Source organism: Diabrotica undecimpunctata, chromosome 9, assembly GCF_040954645.1.
Source record: "Diabrotica undecimpunctata isolate CICGRU chromosome 9, icDiaUnde3, whole genome shotgun sequence".
In the NCBI taxonomy this organism is placed as follows: domain Eukaryota; kingdom Metazoa; phylum Arthropoda; class Insecta; order Coleoptera; family Chrysomelidae; genus Diabrotica; species Diabrotica undecimpunctata.
Window position 1 is genome coordinate 17226459 of NC_092811.1, and position 23356 is coordinate 17249814.

At 34.9% G+C, this 23356-nt stretch overlaps 1 protein-coding gene across 1 annotated transcript in view; it reads left to right on the forward strand.

Moving 5' to 3' along the window:
* The window catches only part of DopEcR (G-protein coupled receptor DopEcR), a 374495-nt gene that overhangs the window by 323243 nt on the left and 27896 nt on the right, over nt 1–23356 (forward strand). Inside the window, exon 5 of the mRNA XM_072542827.1 lies at nt 8517–8775. Coding sequence (XP_072398928.1) covers nt 8517–8775 — 259 coding nt within the window. The remainder of the gene's footprint in view (nt 1–8516; nt 8776–23356) is intronic.

The following is a 23356-nucleotide window of genomic DNA, read 5'->3' on the forward strand; positions in this document are numbered from 1 at the left end:
GAAACATGCATACACATCGCAGTTGACATCCCTGGCTCTCTGTATTAGAACTCGCAAACTAAAAAGTGCTATTCAGGGGTCGTATTTTCGAATTCAATCGAATTTTTTCGTATACGGGTAAACTCGACTGAAAAATTTCGTGTACGAATCTGAATGTGTATTTTTGAACGTCCTTCGAAATGTTATACGTATACGAGAAGAATTTGCACCGGCAACACTGCACATTCGAACAAGTAAAACTCAAATAAAAAAAAAGAAGAATAATTGGCAGTTTTGCTTAACATATTTTACGGTTTTGTCATCTTAAACAATTCGTTTCTTGTAAATTAGCTCAAAGGAGTAAAAAAGGGCATGAAATATCTAAATAAAAGGGCTATCAACTTCATTGTGAGGGGATTTGTTAATCTGTACAATTTTTGAAATTGTACATTAGAATAGTTCTCTAGAAGGTTAAGAAAGGGATGGTAAACTCTACCTCTCTGTTCCGCTAATATTTCCTCCTCTACAAGGGCATTAACTATATCTCTTTCTTTGAAAAATTATTTAAACCAGCTATTGAAAACAAAGTTCAATGTAAAAATATTGTATACAACAACGATTAAAAACGATCAGCAGAAATCTTATCTGACTTTCACGGGCCCAATGACAACTGAAATAACAATTACTTTAATCGTATACGAGCATCGATATACGAATGATTCAGACCCATTTGAGTCGCCGTATACGAAAAAATTCGTACACGCAGTGTTAGAAAATACACAAAATTTAATTTCGAGCGAATTTCTTCTAATTTCGTATGCGAAATATGCTCGAATGAATTCGAAAATACGACCCCTGGTTAAATCTATTACAAGGATAATTTCTTACTGTTAGATTAGGTCTGATTAATCTTAGCTCACAATCCACACACCTCTTATTATATTTCCTATTTATAATTTAAAAGGTCACAAAGAACTCTTTCTTGATCCGTCTGAGCTCATTAATAAAACTGCAACGTTTCCGGAATTTTACTCTGCAGTTACTCGGTGTAACTAAAACAAGTGACATATGTTCTTTATGTAACAGCCTCATTCCCTATTTTCTCTCGCTCAGTATCGACCGTCTCTAGCTGTAAATTTTTAATACCAAAACTTTGGCTAGCACCCGCTGCTGGTTATAAATTCCCACAATTTCGTTTCTACCTTGTAATTATCAATTCCCGCATCATAAAGTATTTTTAAAGTTTATAGTAAGTACTTTTAGATACTCAACCACTTATTACTATCGTTCCGAATTAGAATATTTTTCCGACAGTGTAGAAATGTTTTTTTTTTTTGTTAACTAAACTATTTTTTTATAAGTTAATTTAATATACCGGGTGACATGTGATGAATCGTGAAACAGGCCATACGAAAATCAATTGGAAATTGATAACATACAGACTAACAAACCATAACTATATATTTACTTATACAACGGTTAAATATAATTCAATTAATTATAGCAGCGTGGACATTCGGAGCTGCTCATCGACATGAAATAACCTTACCCAAGCCTGTCTAATTTTTCCAAAGTTTCTACAAGGCGGAAACTCTATCAAAACTTCAGGCTTTTGAGCTATGGTCATACAGAAGGATCCTGAAGATACCATGGATAGACAAAGTTACCAATGAAGAAGTACTGCGGAGGATGAACCTAACTGTGGATTTGGTCAACATCGTGAAGAGCCGTAAGCTGCAGTACTTTGGACATATAATGAGAAATTAAGGCAGATACGAGCTATTTTAATGCATTTTACAAGGTAAAATTGAAGGAAAAGGGCCCTAGGACGAAGAAGAATATCCTGGCTTGCTAACCTGAGAGCAAAGACCTCAACACAGCTATTTCGTATAGCAACCAACAAAGTCATCATAGCCAGGATGATCGCCAACGTTCGGAACGGACAGGCACCCTAAGAAGAAGAAATCTACTGTTCCGATGCAGGATTAATATATAACATCTCCTCCCTCGTTAGAGATCAAGCTTAATGGGAGCTTTTACCAATCTTTCGGAGCGCGTTCTAATATTGCAATCCGTAGATATTTGTTTCTTGTTTCTTCTTGTGATGAACTTGGGATGGGCTCCTTTGGTTCTAATTAATGTAGGTTAACGTAAGTGTGTGGTAATACTGGCATATTACCACACACTATAGGAGTTTCTGACTTTTGGGTCTCATCAGAATAGGATTTTATCGTCACCTCTGTGTTTTCTCATATCATTTGCATGCGCGAATTTTATAGTTCATTGCTGGCATGGGTCAACAGTTTTTTGGTTAAGATTGAGTTTTCGTTTCGTTTTCGGTAAGCAAGCATAGATATGGGTTTTTTATTCAATCAGAGACCGAATGTACGTTTTGTATGTATGATTAAGTGTTTTAACCCGGTATCTGGCAACACCAAAAATAGATGTCGCAAAATTATTTTATTGTGTATATAATCTTATATAACTCTCAAAAACACACTGTGGTACAAAAAAACCGGAAAGAGATAGGGGAAAGTGGTTTTTGAATCCGTTGCCTACAAGCAACATTGCCAGTCAAGAAACACTATTTGATACTGATAACTTCACTAATGAAGATCTCAAAATTTTGTTAATCATAAATAAAAAACTGGCGATTTAATAAAAAAATTAAAAGTACCTAAGACTAAAAAATTATAAATATAGGCCTAATTCTAACGGTGGAATGATAAAAAGCAATTTTTGTTCGGTGTAAAACAAAGCCGCATGTTACATTTTTCACACTGCACAGTTGTATAGCCAGTTTTACAAAATCTACATCTTCCTTTAGCGGTATAAAGTGGCCAGTGACCTAACGCATCTGTTCTGGTAGCATCAACAGGTCTTACAACAAGAGGGTGGCGAATAATGTTATCTGTATTTTCTATACTTGATGGACGGCCTCGCTTTACTTTGTTCTTTCCAGTGTTGGACAAAGACCTAGCTAGTTCCATTCTAAACTTCTTGAGAGGCATAAAATTTATATTATTGGCTTTACTGTCATTTTGATATAATATCCAAGCATTTATAATACAGACATCTAAGAGCCAGGTAACTATTGGAAAGTACCATCTTTTACTACGACTTGGACTTCTGTAAAGACCCAATAAAGAGTTAGCTTTATCCACTCCACCCATGTGTTTATTGTATTGAGTGATTAGATTTGGGCATGGCACGTTTATTTTTCTTTTATGTTCTTTAGAATACCTTTGTACATGATTGACTGGCTCAATCCCACAACCAGTGCTAGCAAGAAGTACACATTTGTTATCTGCCCATTTGACAACTATAATATTCTTTTGTTCATCGGATTTATAAACATAGGAACCCCTGCCACGTTTTAGCAAAACCTTATCAGTATCCAAGGTGCAACCTGCTATTCTATTTGAGCGAATAGTGCCCAAGCTAAGGATATTATACTTTTTCTTCAAGTAATCAAATAGTCTCAAACTGGAAAACCAATTGTCACAAAAAATCATTGAATTCTGGGGGTCATCCAATGTTTTACATAGTGCAATCACTGAAGATGCACCGACACCCAAGGATTGTTCTTCTTCAGAAATCTGATTGATAGTTCCCTGTAGTTGTGAAAATGTCGAAGCTCCTTGGTAAGGAATGAAATCGGCAATATATCCTGAAACACCTGCCCTTACAAAGAACTTGTAACCCCATTTATGAGGCTTATTTTGTATGTATTGTCGTAAATTGCCACTGTATGTACCTTTGTATGCAACCATAGCCTCATCTATGGAATATTGGTTTTCGAACTGATACTTATAACAATTTGTAGAAATATGATCTAAGTGGGGACGAATTTTGAAATAGCGGTCTTTCGTTTCTGAAGTTGCTTCTAAGTTATCATTGAAATGGACCAGTGTTCTCAGTTTTTGAAATCATTTTAGGGACATAACATCAGCAACAAGAGGAATTCTTGAAGAAGTAGCCCAATAATCTTCTATTGCTGGCAGCTGTATTACCCCCATAAAAATCAAAATGGAGAAAAAGTCTGTTATTTCGGAAGTATTTGTGTTGACACTTAACCCAGTTTTTTGAGTACTGTATAAATTCGTCTGGTATACAATATTCTCTATTAGATTTAGTGAAAAAAACCTCGTAAAATACTCAAGAGGCAAGGCTACCTCTACTGCATTATTACCTATAGTTGGATTTTCGAACGGAATGGTTTCTATGTCACTTTCAGACCAGTTATAATTTACTGACTCCACTACTTTTTTACGTTTTCTTGGTGGTTCTTCATGATCGCCTTCTTCATTTGTTTGATTAGCCTCCTCTTCAGTTAGCAGTTGATGATTATGAGGTGCATCATTTTCATCTGATTCTGCGGCAATTTCATTTATATTGATGTTTTCAATTTCTTCATCATACTCCTCCATATCAGACAAATCAGAGAGATCAGGGTTAACAGGAACAATACACGACATTTTGGTGTTTTTTCCATAAAAGAAGGTAGTTGATATTTCATTTAAATTTTCCATATTGAAATCTTATACTGAAAAAAAAGTCAATTACTAAACTGACAATGTTGCTTCAGAGCCACATGATGTTTGTTCAACAAAATAATATCATTACTTACCGTATACAGCAAAAAATAGCAGAGAATTACACTAAAACAACCTTTGTTTATATACCAAATAAAAATTCAACCTCATAGTACTCCTAACAAACGGTTGATAATAAAAATTATGACACACCCACTTACACGTAGGTCTCTACTGGTATCCTCTCTAGTAAAATTATTTTTTTCAAATATCTCTATTGAATGTTAGATGTCGCCACCAGTTTTATATAACTAACACGACTTGTTGCTTACAATTATCATTGTCACATAACAGCTATATAAAGTAGAAATTGATTTAAGAGCTTATAACGACGATGTTGCCTGAGAGCATCAAAACCAGATACCGGGTTAATAAGCTCCTGTCCAAATTTTCCACATACAGCGTTGAGTATGCCGACTGTTTTCCTGACTGTTACGGGTAGTGATCAAATCTTGTCTCCAGTCCAATGGATTTTGGTAAACACCACTCCAGGGTACTCGATATGACTCCTTAATTAAAATCGGTTGCCCCTTAACCGCTAACGTTACGATGTCTGAAGAGTATGAGTTGTATTTTGTTTGGATTAGGCGTTACTCTGCTTTTCCCACACCCCCTATCGACATGGTTTAGGTGATTTTGAGGGTCCCTTTCGAGAATATCTGCATCTTGTGCTGTTGTTACGAGAGCATTGACGTCTGAGGAAAGTAGTGTGAGTATGTTTGTGTTTCTGGGGTTAGAAAAATTGTTAATGTATATTATGTATAGAATGGGTGCCAAGAGAAAACCTTTCGGCATTTCTGCTGAAGGAGTGAAGGGTGTTGATAATTGACTTCTGATATTTGCCGTAATTTTGCGCGCTGAGATATATGAATGCATTAGAATAAAAAAGGGATGGACAAGCCGCTATCTAGAAGTTTCCTTACCAATCTGACATGCCAGACTTGGTTAAAGGCTTTCTGTTTGTCGAGAATGTTTTTTGTCTTTTAACTTTTGGGTAATATGTGTCACGATTTTAGTCAACGCAATTTTGTTGGACTAACCTTCTCTAAAGCTAAATGAAAATGAAGGGATGATGTTAAATTATGTGGTAAAGTCAACGAGTCTTTCCTTGAGGATCCTCTAAAAGACTTTATACATAACGTTGAGAAGAGAAATCGACCTGTAAGAGTTAGGATTGGTCCTTTGTTTGATCTTTTTAGGGAGCAAAATTGTATTGGCTACCTTACAAAGGCATGGAAAGTGGCAGAGTTTAGTGACGCTCAGCGGAAGTTCTTGGGAATTTTGTCGGGTGCTGGTGAATTGGAGTTGCCTATTTGGCACTAATTCTCCGATGCTTGTTGGTCCACAAAAGCCATGAGAGGATGTTTATGGAGTATCTGCTGCGGATCGAAAGGGCTCACTGACTACACGGAAGGCGTGGTCAAATCTGAGATCGTTTGAGGTGGTGAATATGTTCTGAAGATGTGTTTTGAAGGCATCGGCCTTCTGATGATCACAGTTAATTATTTGATTATTCACAACTAGGATATTCTTTGCTTGGTTACCTAATTTTAGTCATTGGTTTTTTCGTTCTCCTCCAGCCTGTCCGTATAATTCCGTATAACTCAATTCGTCACTGAAATACGAGCGTTTTACTTGGTATGTATTGAAGAGAATACTTAACTCTATATAAGTCACATCGGGACTTGATATCCATGGGCGCGCTAAACGCGCGTGTACGAATAATTTAAAATGAAATATATTTTAATTATAAAAAGAGAAGTGAATGATTTTTAAACGTACTGTACTGGTCCACTTAATACAGTGGCGGATCCAAGGGGGGGGGGGGGTCACGGGGGTCATGACCACCCCCAAAACAAAATTAAGTATCAATCAAATAATCCTAAAAAAAATAATTTAAAACCCATCAACCCTATAAGCAGGAAGTCAAGAGTTGAAATGATTCAAACTAATTTATTAGTAGGAGTAAGTGTAGAATTATACGGAAGCCTTCTTAAATTGCTCTTTAAAAAAATCAGCAATTCTGAATACAGTAATACCTCGATTAACAACCTGACTTTCGCTAATTCAGAGTTACGCGATTTTCAAATTTTGACAATTCGTCATTTGCGTGCCAGAGAATTGTTCAATTATCGATCAGATAGAATTACCGCCCACACATTATTGATTATTCAATGTACATGACATGACTTTTTGCACGAAATCAGCACATTTTCATTTTTTATTAGGTATTTCTTATCTTCAGTTTTGTCTACGAATTGGTTGTTTGTAATTTGAATATGTATTATAATTGTTGAGACTGTGCTACATTTTATAGTTTATCTATAATAAATATCAAAGTGAATTATGTTGTTGCATTAGCTCTGTCTGATATGTTAGTGAATACAAATAAAGGAACTAGGGACTGCTGTCCAAGGTATTTGTGAAACTGTCAAACAGTAGTTTGTCTTAGTGATGTTTTAGGTACAACTGTATCACTTAGTCGTCTTCTTCAGTCACCAAAATTAGATTTTAAGTAGGGTACTGGGGCCATAGAGGACACTAAATGCATTCTTCAAAATAAAAGATCAAATGCTCAATCTGTTTTTAGCAAACTTTACTATGAAATAAACAAATAGCTGAACAACTGGACATTGAATTGAAGATGCTTCGTAAAGTTTCTCGTCAAACCTGTCGTCAAAACCAATCTGCTAACTCTTGCGAAGAATATTTCGGAAGATCTATTTATTCACTTCTTTTAGACAATATCTTAACTTCCACCTTCCAGGATATTGTTGGACCAACTACTTACTGCATATTCCACAGTAGAACAAGAGTTTTCACTTGGGATTCAAAAGTGGAAAAGAGTCGTGCAAAATAATGAAAAACTTCCCGATTGTATTTTAGAAGTATTAGAAAACTGCGATATTCATACCTATGTATCCAAATACGAGTATCAAAATATTGCTGCAAATATTAATTACACTGCCAGTCAGTTCAGCAACAACAGAGCGTTCTACGCTTAAGCGTCCAAAGACTTGGCTTAGAAATAGAACTTCTGTTAACTGGTTTAGCACTCATCAATGTGCATCCTGAAATTTCTCTAGATGTTGATGCAATCATAGAGCGATTTGCTAAATCGGATAGGCGAAAAGAATACATTTTTATAAAATTATATAATATTTACTTTTCTTATAATATTTTTAATCACTGAACTTTTATTTACCACTCGTTGCCGGATGTTGCTGACAATTTGTGCACTTATAGCCTAATATGCCTAATTATAGAAATAATATATATATAATATAACTATTCTTTAATTATAATATGTTTTTTGTTGAATAAATTAATTTAAATAAAATGCTGTTCACACTTATTTTTAAGGTTTCTTATTCATTACGAAAGGGTGGTTATTACTACAGCAAATTACTCTCTACCTTGAGCTGTTCTTAGTATCGAATGTGTGTCCATGGCTGTCTAGTCTCTTACATTCTTCAGCCAGGAGCATGTTTTTCTTCCTGAACCTCTTTTTGCTTCTACTTTCCCTTCCATTGTGAGTCGTAGAAAGTTATATTCTACTTCTCTGTGAATATGTCCTAGATAACTCGTTTTTCATATCAATCCTAAAGGTGAAAAAATCTAAATCCTATATCAAAATCACCCTCAAGACTCATGACCGCCCCCTGACAAAAAATTTCTGGGGATCAGCCACTGAAAGGTGCAAAAATCTAAATCCTGTATCAAAATCACCCTCATGATCCATGACCCCCCCCCTGAAAAAAATTTCTAGATCCGCCACTGACTTAATATAGTTTAATTCTCGACTTTTATGAATGTCTAATCCAATAAATATGTTTAAACTACTCATAAATGGATCAAAGGATCTAAGTAGTATATCAAAACATTGACCTAATTTGTTATGAACTCTACAGCAATAAACAATTATTTTGTTTTTTTTTTCAGGACCCTCAGAGGTTATAAATTATTACTTGCTTTCCTTAGCCGTAGCTGATTTACTATGTGGCCTTCTAGTTGTACCGTTATCAGTGTATCCAGCAGTAGTGAACGACTGGGTGTACGGGGAAGTCATCTGCCGACTAATAGGCTACGTCGAAGTTACCCTTTGGGCCGTCACTGTGTACACCTTTATGTGGATTAGTGTAGATCGATATTTAGCGGTCAGAAAACCGTTGCGGTACGAGACGCTCCAAACGAAAACCAGGTCAGTATTCAACCCATTTATTGATTACAAAAAATTCTGAAGTATTGTTATAATATTACTAAAACATGAATTTATAAAGCAATACTTTTATTTATCCTCAATATAATATAAAATAAACAGCAATTATTTAAAAATTAAAGCTAGTAGATAATAAAATACAAGAAAAAGTATACGATAACAGAAGCCATTAACAAATTAACTAGTACCGATTTTGATAATCATCATCATCGTGATCATCTGTGACCACTGACAGCCCATAGAAGGCCATAATCGTAACAATTAGTTTAAAGTAAATTCAGGAAACAGCTTTGGAAAAGACTTGGCAGCACGTTTCTTACAAAAAAAAACAAGTGGAATTACGGGTAGTAGTTCCTTAGATACAACCGGTAAAAAATGACCGGCATTTGCGATGAAATTATAAACAATAGGATGATAATCTTTAAATCATTACCTTTTTTTTCGGAGCTCTTTCTTGATAAAAATTTTCATATCTTCAAGATATTTATAACATGTATTATAATAATAAAAACCATCGGCATTGCGCGTGAAAAATACCAAGTAAATTAGGTTGAAGGAAACTGAATTTCAAATATCAAAATACGTTATAATAGTATATTACTTTATGAGGCGGAGAAGCATGACTTTTCTTGACGCGCCCGATATTACACGCCGAACGAAGTGGGGCGCGTAATAGAGGGCAAGTCAAGAAAAGTCGCTTCTTTGCCGAATAAAGTATACTATTTTTTCTTCAAACGTAGCAATTTTCAACCATAAATAGTACAATTCATACGCTATTTTTACTCGAAATTAACTGTTACAACTATCAAAGTCGTCTAGATGTTAGAAATTAAAATAATTAAGTCGTCGGTGGGATTTGCGTCTCCCTGGCTACAGTTGTTTGACAGTTGTTTGCAATTATTAAAGACAGCTTATTGTTGTTGCAACCGCAAGCGCAAATTTAGTGCGAAAATGGAAAACCTAAACGAAATTGAGTCCGCGGCTAATGATGCAGTAGCACGTTTGGGGCCCTCCAAGTCCGGAATAAAGTATCGGTTAGCGTACAAGCACTTCCACGAGTGGTGCGATACAAGAGGAGTACGGCAAGTTACCGAAGACGTTTTACTGGCATATTTTAATATAATGGAAAATGAAAATAAATGGAAATATTCTACAATGTGGTCACGATACTCTATGATAAAATCCGAGTTAGTTATTAGAAAAAATGTGGATATAAGCAAATTTTTAAAGTTACGTGCCTTTCTGAAAAAAAACAAGCGAAGGATATACTGCAAAGAAGTCTAAAGTTTTCACTAAAGACGAGTTTGATAAATTTTTGTTTGAAGCGCCAGATAAGTTGTATTTAGGATTAAAGGTAAAAAAAATTATATTGCAAAGCATGTAGTATACTCTACTAAATTATAAAAATATTTCAGATTGTTTTGTTAATTGGGGTTACCGGCGCCTGTCGATGCGACGAAATGGTAAAAATGAAGACTGTGGACATTGAGGATAAAGAAAATGTAATAATTATCAAAATCCCAGACAGTAAAACACAACAAATTAGATATTTTACGATAATTGGTCAAAACTACATTAAACTGTATAAAAAGTATGCATCACTGTGGCCTGAAAATTTCACAGAAAACCGATTTTTTATCAAGTACCAAATTGGAAAGTGTTACCGAAGCGTCATGGGAATACATTCGATCAGCGCAGTAGCCCAAAAAGTAGCTATAGCTATAAGTAGCTATAGTTATTTAAATTTAAACGATGCAAGCGCATACACGGGTCACTCTTTACGACGAACTTCAGCAACACTTTTAATTGATGGAGGTGGAAATCTAAAATGCCTCAAAAGACATGGGGGCTGGAAATCAAGCACGGTTGCCGAAGGATATATAGAGGATTCAATAAGAAATAAGAACGATAATGCTCAAAAAATTTTAAACCCTCATGATTCGCCAACATCGGGAATGATTGCTGAAAGTTGTTCTTGACCATCAGTATCATCAACAATTACCAATGCGTATCAAGAGTCGGGAACATTTTTGCACGGTTTCAATTTTGAAAATGCCTCATTAACTAATTGTACTATTAATATTACTATAAATAAAAATGATGTTTAATTGTTGTTAATGACATTTGTATTGTTGCTTTGTGACATGTTTCATATTGTTGCCATGACAACATTTTTCCCTCCGCCGTAAAGAAATGGGAAAAAAAACTGCTGCCGGCGGAGACATCAAACTTTGACAGGATCAAGTTAGATAAGTAATGTCATCATTATTTGACGTTTGAAGAAAAAAATATATTTTTTCGGCTTCCAATAAAGCAATTTTCTTCATTTTTTTTTAAACCGACTTAAATTAAATAGCGAAATCTAAAAAACGCTTTACCAAATAAAGAGTGAAAGTTTCAAATGAGAAGTGCCAAAACCAACATTTTAAGATATTTAGTAAAAACATTAAGAAAACGCAAGGATTAATTTTGTTTGTTTAGTTATACAATAAATCTGTATAAAGCAAAACGGAAAACTTAATCTAAAAGTTTAATAATGTTATAAAAAACGAAACGAAGAAAAAAAAATTTTTTTTTAATAGGAAGATACTAAGTACCCACCTACTTTTCTTCAGTAACTGGACAGAATATATCATTATTTTGCTTGTTAGTATTTTCAGCAGGGTCTTCTTGTGCAGTTTCAACTACTCCTAGTAAATTTTTGTAGAACTGTTGGTGCTGAGGATTGTTGAGGTATGGTATCATTGATTTGAGGCTCTTCTTCTTGTTCGCTGATACTTTGTTTTTGGGTTTCATCATCACTAACTTAATTTTTTTCACATCATTTATCGTCTTATTCTTTTTTAAAATGTTAGTTTTACGCCATAATCCAGTAAGTACAAATTGCATTCATAAATTTAAAAAAGGCATATGACACGGTCCCCAGAAAACAACTATGGAACACGATGAAGGAAATCGGAATAACTCGGAGGTTAATAGAAGCCGTAAAAAACCTTTACAACAACAACAAGGTAAGAGTTAAAACCGGCAATAAATACTCCAACGAATTTAAGACCACAAAAGGCTTGTTGCAGAGATGCTCTACATCTCCGACACTGTTCAAGATATTCCTCGAACAAATATTAAAACCATGGAAAAGGAAATGTGAAGGGATGGGAATACCAATCCGGCACAACTTCTTGTACACATTAAGCTTTGCAGATGACCAAGTGGTAAAGGCTCAAGATGAAGAAGATCTGTGCTATATGCTCCGAAAATTAGAAAAGGAATACACAAAAAATGGACTGGAAATAAATCTAGAAAAGACCTAATATTTAACAACAGAGCAAGAACCAGTGAGAAACTTGGAAATGGACTATGATAGGGAAATCAACGGCACTGACAAATTCAAATATTTAGGATTCATACTCTCAAAAAATGGAACCACCGAGCAAGAGATAACCAGCAGATTAGCACAGACAAGAACATGTATTAAACAAATGAACGGGGTACTGTGGAATAGACAGATTACCAGAAATACAAAGAAGAGAATTTATAACACCTTGGTACGCAGTATAATGACCTATGGAGCAGAGAATTGGGTAGTAAATAAACGGAACAGGTCCAAAATCACAGCAACTGAAATGGAGTTCATGAGAAGAAGCTGCAGAGTGACAAAAATGGATCGCATCAGAAATGAGGAGATAAAACGAAGAATGGCAGTAGAATAAGACATACTCAGCTACATCGAAGAAAAACGTTTAATTTGGTATGGACATGTGAGAAGAACAGATCATACAAGGTGGATAGCAAAGATTTCGGATTGGAGCCCAATAGGAAGGAGGAAAAGAGGTAGACCCCGAAGATCATGGAGGAATGAAGTGGACGAGGCCATGGAAAGACGAGACCTTAGAGATGGAGAATGGCAGAACAGAAAGGACTGGAGACGTTGGCTGAAAGAAGGAAGGTGGAGACACTGTAAAAATTTTTATATAGATAGATAGTATACAAAATTAACTTTTCGCTTAGTAGTATTTAACATTTTCTCAGCAGCCTCTTTGATGTTCCAAAAACCAAAGCTATTCATCTCGATGACATCGAAAGGTGGAGTGTATCTTGCGGAAGTAATAACGTTGATCAAATCCTCCGGCACGAATGCTTTCATAGTTCTTTTTTTGTTTTTTTATTAGGACAATATCCCTGTCACAAGGCATAAAATTGTGGCCACCAAAAATCTTTGCTCTATAAAATCGTATTCGCCATTAAAAACCAAAAACATCAACACAAACAAAATAAATTTATTTTTATTTTGGCCACTAGAGTTGTCGCTATTAATAATGATGTTCTTCTTGTTAGTATAGCCACTCAATTAAGAAACGTAGCAGACACGTCGCAATTCCGTTTGCGCCACGTCCCGAGAATCCTTCGTGCCACAGGAACATGGAGGCATTATTTGTATCCCCTACATGTATTCCGAAGTTGAAACAGAAAAGTGTTTAGTATCTGGATATCGCTCTTAATACGCTCTGAACAGTATATTAATATTCAAGTCCAGACTTAGGTATTCTTTACTAGACTGTGCCCTCGTATAATGACCAACATCGCTGGGTATTGAATTAATGTGCTCTTTTATAGGACAGCGATCATCTTTAGCATATAGCGATTTTTTATGAGACTTCGTATTATCTGAGAAAGAAGTTTCGCTATGTTTACTAGGTTTAGTAAGTAGGGTGTAACTTACTGTTGTTTGACGTCTACTATCTTCCGGAACCGCATAGGTAGCATGTCGGCGCCTCCTAACCCGCAGAAGCTGTATAAAACCCATCAGATAAATACCTTAAGTTTTGATGTTCTCCAGTTGAGACTTTACAAACAAGGATTTGCTCCAGCGATAACTGATAGTTGTAAAATTAAATTTGAACTTAAAAATCACCTAAAACTAAAAAATATATATAAAGATAGAGTGCAATATGATAGGTTATGTTACAAATCTCCTGTGTTGGCAACGGTTTTACTGCTATATCTCTACGTTTTCTAGTTTTATATGCTTTGCCAGCATCCCTAAGTTGGGTTTGTTCCTTGCCAAAGCTGCCAGTACCATTACTTCTTCAGGTTTTCACTTCACTCTATTTCAACAAACTGTAGTCTTTAATCATAATAAAATTAATAATAATAAATTTGACAGTCTGTCGCATAACCCTTTTGTAAAGCAACAGGCAAAGAAAATACCGCTGGCGGTATGTTACAGTCCCTATACAAAGTATAGTATTAGGAATGGCACCTAACCTTTGAAACTTCCACTCTTCAAATGCCAGAGGTGCTTTAGTTTTGTTATAAATAAATTTATTTACTTCTTCTTCAGTCGCCAGAGATGAAAATGCCACTATGCTCTAAAAATCATACGAAGAATCTGAATTTTTATGAGAATGTTGATTTTGGGACCCCAAAAAATATGATAGAAAGTTTACTGTTCCTACCCCCCGGCTTCCCCCTAAAACCACATTTTCTCGTAGGCGAAAAACGGAACAAAAATCTGTTTACTAAGAAACTTAGAAGAGAAGAGATAATAGAAATACATCTACCATAGATGAGACTTCTTATATAATAGAAACAACAACTCCTGAACATATACAAGATAATCTAGAACTACTAGTACATAAGTTAATGGAAAGAATGGATAAGATGTTTAATCTCATAATGTCTCTGATATATAAGCTTAACCTTCAACACTAAACTAAAGATGTGCTGTTGGAATGCCAATGGCTTAACCACTTTATTTCCAAAGCACACATGACTAATAAGAGCCATTTCCTTATTCCCAAATATTCAACCTATATAACTCAACATTCATTAGGTAAAGCCCACCGAGGTATAGCAATTATTATAAGAAATAACATTAAGCATCATGAAACAAATAAAATTAGTAAAGTTAACATCCAAGCCACATCAGTATCGGTCGAAGATTCACAAGGCTCGATTATTCTATCTGCTGTTTACTGTCCAGCGAATAAAATAATTAAATCTGATCATTTATAGCTGATACTTTAAGATGCTAGGATACAGTTTCATTCCTGCTGGAGATTATAATGCCAAACATCATAAATGGAGTTCCAGAACCGTAACCTGACGTGGACGAGAATTATTAAAAAGTATTAATGAGAATCATTTAATTCCTTTCTCTACTGGAGAGCCTACGTATTGGCCTACTGAAAGACAAAAAATTCCTGATCTTATCGAATTCGCTATAGTAAAAGGAATATCACATACCTACCTCCAAATTTCTCCTTCATTCAACCTCTCATCAGATCATTCCCCTTTCTTCATAGATCTACAAAGCGAAATTCATAACTGTTCTAAACATTTAACACTCTCTAATAAAAGAACAAACTGGAACAGATATAGAGAAGAAATAAAACATCCATCAATCTAAACTTGCCTCTTAAAAGTGATAGTGACATAGAAAATGCAATTGCTCACTTAACTACAGTTATTCAGCAAGCTGCTTGGACGTCCACCCCAGAAATTTATTACAAACACAACTCCGAGTCCTATCCTGCACACATAAATACACTCATATTGGAAAAAAGAAAACTGCGAAAGATGTGGCAGCTTACTAGGCATCCAGAAGATAAAACAAATCTGAATAGAGCTTGCAGACTACTCAAAAGAAAACTGATCCAACATAAAGACAATGGAATCAACAAATATTTAAAGAACCTCTCACCTGCAGATGATACAAACTATTCGCTGTGGAAACTAACAAAAAAACTTAATGGCACAGTAATGGCAGGAAACAAAATGGCACTTGGGCTAAAACTGACATAGATAAAGCATATACTTTTGCAAATCATCTATGCAAGGTATTTTAACCGCATCAGAGTGAAGTCTCAGTTGAAGAAGAGCAAGCTATCCATGAAGTCGTAAATGTACCATATCAAATGGCTCCACCTATTAAATCTGTTAAGAAATCTGAAATCAAAGAAATAATTGATAATCTGGAAATTAAAAACTCACCTGGATATGACTTAATATCTAGTTTAGTACTAAAAAATCTACCCAACGAAGGCGTAAGTTTAATTACTTATATATTTAATTCAATATTAAAAACAGGTTACTTTCCACTCCAATGGAAAGTTGCTCAAATTGTTCTTATTCCAAAACCTAATAAGGATCACACGGAAGTATCTTCATACCGCCCAATTAGCTTGTTGCCTATTATATCCAAAGTATTTGAACGGCTTTTTCTGAGAAGACTGGAGCTTATTGTATATGGCAGTAATGGTCTACCGAATTATCAGTTTGTGTTTAGGAAACAACATGGTACTATCGAGCAAATTCATAGGGTGGTAAAGACTATCAGAAATTCGCTCGAACAAAAAAATAACTGTACTACTGCATTTCTAGATGTCTCTCAAGCATTCGACAAAGTTTGGCATGTAGGTCTTATCTCCACAATTAAATCTATATTTCCTCATCCCATAAGTTCACTTTTAAGATCCTACCTGACAGATCGATTCTTTCAAGTGAAAAGAGGTGGGGAAATCACTAACCTGTTTCCAATTTGTTCCGGAGTTCCACAAGGAAGCATACTAGGACCCACCCTCTACTTAATATACACATCAGATCTCCCAACGATGACCAATACAACAATCGCTACATATGCCGATGACACAGTTATCATGGCTTCAAATTCTACAGCAGCTGACGCAGCACAGGTATTACAAAATCACCTACTTAAACTAGAGAGCTGGCTTAAGCTGTGGCGAGTCCAAGTTAACCGTTTAAAATCAACACAAATAACGTTTACTTTAAGAAAAGGTGTCGCACCACCAGTTTCTCTAAACAACACTCCACTACCAGTTAATACCGTCGGTTAATACTTAGGAATCCATTTGGATAGTAAACTTAATTGGAGCATCCACATCTGGAAGAAACGCCTTCAACTCAGCTTAATCTACAGGAAAATGTATTGGTATATGAAGATATACCAATGAGAACAAACTTCTGATATATAAATGTATTTAAAAACCGGTATGGCAATATGCAGCACAAATCTGTGGTACAGCAAGTAATACCAACATACAAAAACTTCAACGTTTCCAATCGAAAGTACTGCGCCAGATCTGTAATGCCCCTTGGTACATCACGAACCACAGATTACACCACGATTTACATCTACCAACAGTTTGCGAAGCAATATTTGCCGTAAACTCTGTATACAAGACCAGACTATCCTGCCATCCAAATCCGCTCTCCACGGATCTGCTCAACATTTCACACGTAAGAAGATTAAAACGACCAGACCCTTTGGATCTCTAGTAAACCAAGAGAAACAGAGCATAGTGTCATGAGTAGGGAGGAAATAGCGTAGGAGCAGAGGAGCACGGAGCACCTGCATACACCTGTCCCTAATTTGCATACACCTGCCCTAATTTGCATACAGCTGTCCCTAATTTGCATACACCTGTACCTAATTTGCATACACCTGCCCTAATTTGCATACGGCTGTCCCTAATTTGCATACACCTGTCCCTAATTTGAATGTGCTCCCTAATTTGCATACACCTGTCCCTAATTTGCATACACCTGCCCTAATTTGCATACACCTGTCCCTAATTTGCATACACCTGCCCTAATTTGCATACAGCTGTCCCTAATTTGCATACACCTGCCCTAATTTGCATACAGCTGTCCCTAATTTGAATGTGCTCCCTAATTTGCATACACCTGTACCTAATTTGCATACACCTGTCCCTAATTTGCATACACCTGCCCTAATTTGCATACAGTTGTCCCTAATTTGCATACACCTGCCCTAATTTGCATACAGCTGTCCCTAATTTGAATGTGCTCCCTAATTTGCATACACCTGCCCTAATTTGCATACAGCTGTCCCTAATTTGCATACACCTGTCCCTAATTTGAATGTGCTCCCTAATTTGCATACACCTGTCCCTAATTTGCATACACCTGCCCTAATTTGCATACAGCTGTCCCTAATTTGCATACACCTGTCCCTAATTTGAATGTGCTCCCTAATTTGCATACACCTGTCCCTAATTTGAATGTGCTCCCTAATTTGCATACACCTGCCCTAATTTGAATGTGCTCCCTAATTTGCATACACCTGTCCCTAATTTGAATGTGCTCCCTAATTTGCATACAGCTGTCCTTAATTTGAATGTGCTCCCTAATTTGCATACATCTGTCCATAATTTGCACACAGGTGCTGCTAATTTGCATACAGCTTTGCATGTGCCCGCTAATTTGCGTACACCTCCCACCCTAGATATGTGAACACATGTAAAGGGGTATAAGAAGTCTTGTATTGTGTGTGTTATTTAGTTTTTAACAATGAGTGGTAAAGTGCAGATGTCTAACGTGTTTTTAAGTGAACGTCGATTTTACTTAAACCCATCAAATACCAAATATGTGTCCATCTGTTTAGCCCACGAATTTAACTTTGAACCAAGTGTTATTATCAGTGGATACAAACATGATTGTGTCTTATTCAGTCAAACCGATTGGATCAAATTTTTATCCCATAAAAATGTAATCGATAATTTTATGGCGGGAAATCACCAACAACCAATTAAAGATGGAGATTTTCTGCTAGAATTCATGCAGCTTCCATGCATGTTAGTTGTAAAAATTATCAAAGGTGATTCACAGATCATGTTGGGTGCTAATTCAATAACATCAATATGGAAAATACTACCGCTTCTTAATTACCATTTAGAAACCCTAAAGAAGGAAGAATTTACCAACTCCTTAGAAATATTAAAGCTGGGGGTGGATTCCAACAACCCGATTGAATCCGGGCTTAAGATTATGGAGCCCATTAAGAATATAAATAAGACGACTTATGGTATAGCTTTAGAGTTACTCTATAGATACCCTGGACTATTCAATGGTCAAATTTAACGAAAATGTTCGTATTCACTACGTTGAAGCCAATTGTCCATGCAGAACCAGATACTGGGAATTCATGGTTGCTGACAGAATGAGGTTCCGACGTAGGATAGATGAAACTGCTAAAATTATTAATCCTGTACTAGATATAAGACATAGAAATAAAATACAATCATAAAAAGTTTTTTTATTTGTTTCACTAATATTAGGACAAATTTTGATAAGGAACTTTGTAATATATAGAACAAAAATAAAAAACATTTTTAAAAAATATATTTTAATTTATTACATTGTTTTAATTTATTACATTATTTTTGTTAATCCAAGAATTATGAGAACTATTCATTCCCATCCATTTTACATATACCTTGTTGCCTTTCCTCCTCAACACCTTCTCCACTAAATAAATATCAGGAAACCGGGTTTTTTGTAATTCTTCACTGTAAAAAGCACCTTGAATTTCTTCTTTTCGTGAATCTTCCAACAAATAAGTTACTGGATTGGTTTGCTTAACTTTTCTTATTCTAAAAATCTCATTTGTCCAGTTGGGCAAATAACCCTTAGTAAACAAACTCCTATGTTTTGAAATTCGGACGTAATCACCAACTTTTAATTTATGTTTCCTGGGATCAATGGTTTTAAGGTAATTATAGGCAGTTATATTCCCAGCATTTTTTTCATTGACTTGGCTAGGTGCGAAACCTGTAGTTAAATGTTTAGTATTATTGTATTTTTTTACAATATCAGAAAGATTGGTTACCCATTTATAAGACCCTTGTAAACTAAACTGCTTCCACAACATTGATTTTATGGTTCTTATTACTCTTTCCGCGATACTTGCCTTTAGATTGGAAAATGTACTATAGTGGTTAATATTGTGTGATTTCATAAGAGAGTTAAAATTGGAATTGTAAAATTCAGTTCCCAAATCTGTTTGAAGGTTTTTTGGAAATGTTTTCATTTTATTCAAAATTTTTTCCATTGCTTTTGTTATCTCAATTCCCGTTTTTCGTTTAACAGGTTCTGCCCACACAAATTTGCTAAATGCATTTATAACAACAAGAATATATTGGTATCCCTTATTCACTTTGGCATAAGGAATCATTACGGCTAAATCTGCTTGAACCAAATCATTTAACCCTTTTATGATTACATGTCTTCTTCTATAATTTTTTCTCGCTGGTCTATGTATCTCTTCAATTACTTGACTTTTAGACATTTTTTTCTAAAGGACATTGGATAGTTATATGCACCAATACGTTGGGATGAGTGCCTAATTGAAATGAAATCTTATCACCTTTCTGAAAAGTTTTACCTATTAATTCATGGTATTTATACTGTACAGAATTTAATATTACTGGAGCGTCAAATGCATAATGTTGTATGCTCTCTATTTTTCCATTTACGGAGAAGACATAAGCTGTTCCACCATTTTCAAGAACGTAGTATTCTTTATTCAAATTTAATTTTTTTTCTCCTCTTAGTGTTAAAACGAATTTACTGTAAAATGTAGAAGCGTCGCAAACAAAATATAGTTTACTCGGTCTTGATAAATTTTTACATGATTTTAAAAAATGGTTACCAAATTTACTTACAGGCATTTTGATAATTATATCTACACTTTCGTGTTTATATATCTTTTTCTAAAGGACACTGGAGAATAAAGTCTACAATTATTAAAGGTAAATTAGTTAACTTGAATTGAATTGTATCTCCCTTTTTTATTTGAACACCAACCAATTCATTCAATTTATATGTTTTAGAATTAATTTTAACAAATCCATCGAAATAAAGTACTTTCAAAACGGATTCAATTTTACAACTAAACGGAAATGGAAAAGTGGTCTCCATGTTTTCCAAAATATAATAATTTTTATTAATTTTTAAATTTTCATGTCCTCTTATACGATAAAAACATTTGCTAAAAAAAGTTTCTGGATTAGCTGTAAAATATAAGGGTACCGAAATGTCATCACTACAAGTTTTTGACTCGGATAAAAAGTGAGTTCCGAAACGATTTATTGGCATTATTGTATTATTCCACCTTCTCGAAGTTCTTCAATTATAGATATAATTTCATTCACGTGTCCGTCGTTTCCCGCAGCTTGTGATGCGATTAATAACCTTAATCTATCTATTATTTCATTAAAATTATCAAAGTATTTATACTCTAATGGCTTCCCACTATATTTTCTGAAAAGTGCACCACCCCTTTTTTTATAATGTTTAGCTAAATTTCGGGTAACAGGTCCCTGCGCTAAATTTCCAGGAAGTGAACTTAAACGAACTCTAGATGGTTGTGGTCTCGTTTCCAAAGCTGGTTTAATAATAAAATTATATTTATCCTTTATTTTTGACGGAATACTTTTTATAGGTAAGTCAGGATTATTGTTTCTATATATCGCATTTGTTCTACGTAAAATATCAACATATTCATTAACATCTGTTTTTTTAAACGATACTGGATTCGTTTTAAATAAAAGCTCGTAGAGCCCTGGAGTTCCCTTGTATCTTATATTATTGATAATAAGATCCGCGCCATCAAAATCAATTAGAGAATTTCCAATAGAAAATTTTTCAGTTTCCAAATCATGGTAAACTCCTAAATCATGGTCAAAATTACCTTTTGTGTCTTCAATGTTAGCTTTAATATATTTCTTTGGTAAAGGTGATGTATAATTCTCATAAAATTGATTCATTATATCTGGATTTGTAATCATTTGATTAAATTCTCTAAGCGTATCCTCAAAATACCGATTAATATCCTCATCCGTGGTATTAGTTTGTCCTTCTGACTCAAAAGTTTCTTCTGGTTGTCTTTCCCTTGGAATAATAGATTCATCACCAAAGTTGGTAGGTGTTTTTGATCCCCCAGGAAGTACACTCGTATTTGGAGAAGAAAATGCTAAGCGATAATTGGATTTTCGCATTTTGTAGTCTTTTGGTGTACACAACTTGATTGGTTTATCAAACGAATATTGTGGTTCTTGTTTAATAGACGGAACAGTTTCCAGTTTATGTAAAAAGTCATTAAGTGGTTGTGTAATAGGTTTATAATTTTTTTCTAAAGCAGATTGAGACTGAGCTATGTCATGTTTTAAACTACGATACTTCTTCTTCAACGCTTGTCGTGATAAAAGCAGTTTTCGCGTAACTTTAGGATCCATTGTGTACTAGGAATGTTAGTTTAAAGCCTTATATACCTATCGAACCCATATCGATATCGACCCATTGATTTGGGAGAGTCTTTGTCAATGACAAGAAATCCATATCTGTCTTTCCAGCAGATTGAGCACAAATCTTTAAATTGTTGGAAAGTCATGTCTATATTAACGTGATCGTCAAAAATATGTTTTAAATTTGTAAAGTCTTGTTGGAAAACTACAAGTAAATTAGAATTATCTCTAATTAATTGTTTTGGAATAGCACTGTATGTTTGACATAAATAAAAGCAATCTATATTTTTATGTCTTCCATAACAAAAATACCTTTGTACAATTTTTTGATCACACGATGGAATATCATCAAAAATAACTATTGAATTTTCTTTAATATCATCAGGAGATGGTACATTATTGGGATCATTATATCCTTCAAAGCCAATTTCTTTTATTGGCTCAACCAAGTTTCGCAAATATACATACTTTGGTTGATACAACGACTTGGAATATAAATATATATTCTCAAATCTTAGACCATTTGGATGCTCAATTAAAGACAATAATACATTCGTCTTGCCACAACCACTTGGTCCAACAACTAAAAACCTTCTGTTGCCACCAAAAAGATAACCATGTTTTACATGTTGTTCCTCTGTAACCTCATCATGGTTAGAAATAGGAAGAGAGAGTTTCTGCTTTTCAATCTTCATTAATAAAATGTTTTTAAAACTTTGGGGTATATATAGCCCATCTACTATATATATAAGTGAGACACCATGAAAAAAAAGATTCAAGGGCATATAAAAAGAAAAGGGCGTGGATTATTAAACAAAATTATAAATAAGCTTCCATTAGAACTCCATCTTCCAGGATATTCATATTGTGGACCAGGAACTCGTTTACAACAAAGATTAGAGCGGGGAGATAAGGGAATTAATAAACTAGACGAGGCTTGTAAACACCACGATATTGCATACTCTACAAGTACTGATTTATCAACCAGACACAAGGCGGATCAGATTTTAGAAAACAAAGCTTGGGATATTGTAAAATCTAAAGACACACCGTTTGGACAGAAGGCAGCTGCTTGGTTTGTTACAACAGCTATGAAAGGAAAACGTAAGTTGGGAATGGGTCTAAGACGCAAAAAAGGTGGTTCTCTTCGTAAAAGAATAAATAAGAAAAAAAGGATCATTAAAACACCAAAGAAAGGTGGATTCCTTCCCCTACTTCTCCCACTAATCGGTGCTTTATCTGCTGTTGGGGGCCTTGGTACTACTATTTACAAGACCATTGGAGATGCGAAAGCTAATCGAATTAGTCTTGAAGAACAAAAACGCCATAATCTAGCCATGGAACAGAAAGGCAAAGGATTATATCTAAGACCTTATAAGGGCTATGGATTATACTTGAAGCCTTATTCAAAAAACTAAATCTTCCTCATCATGCTTTAACAAGTACTGATATAATAAAGCATGGTAAAGCTCTTCCTTTGTTTAGAGGTGTGTATA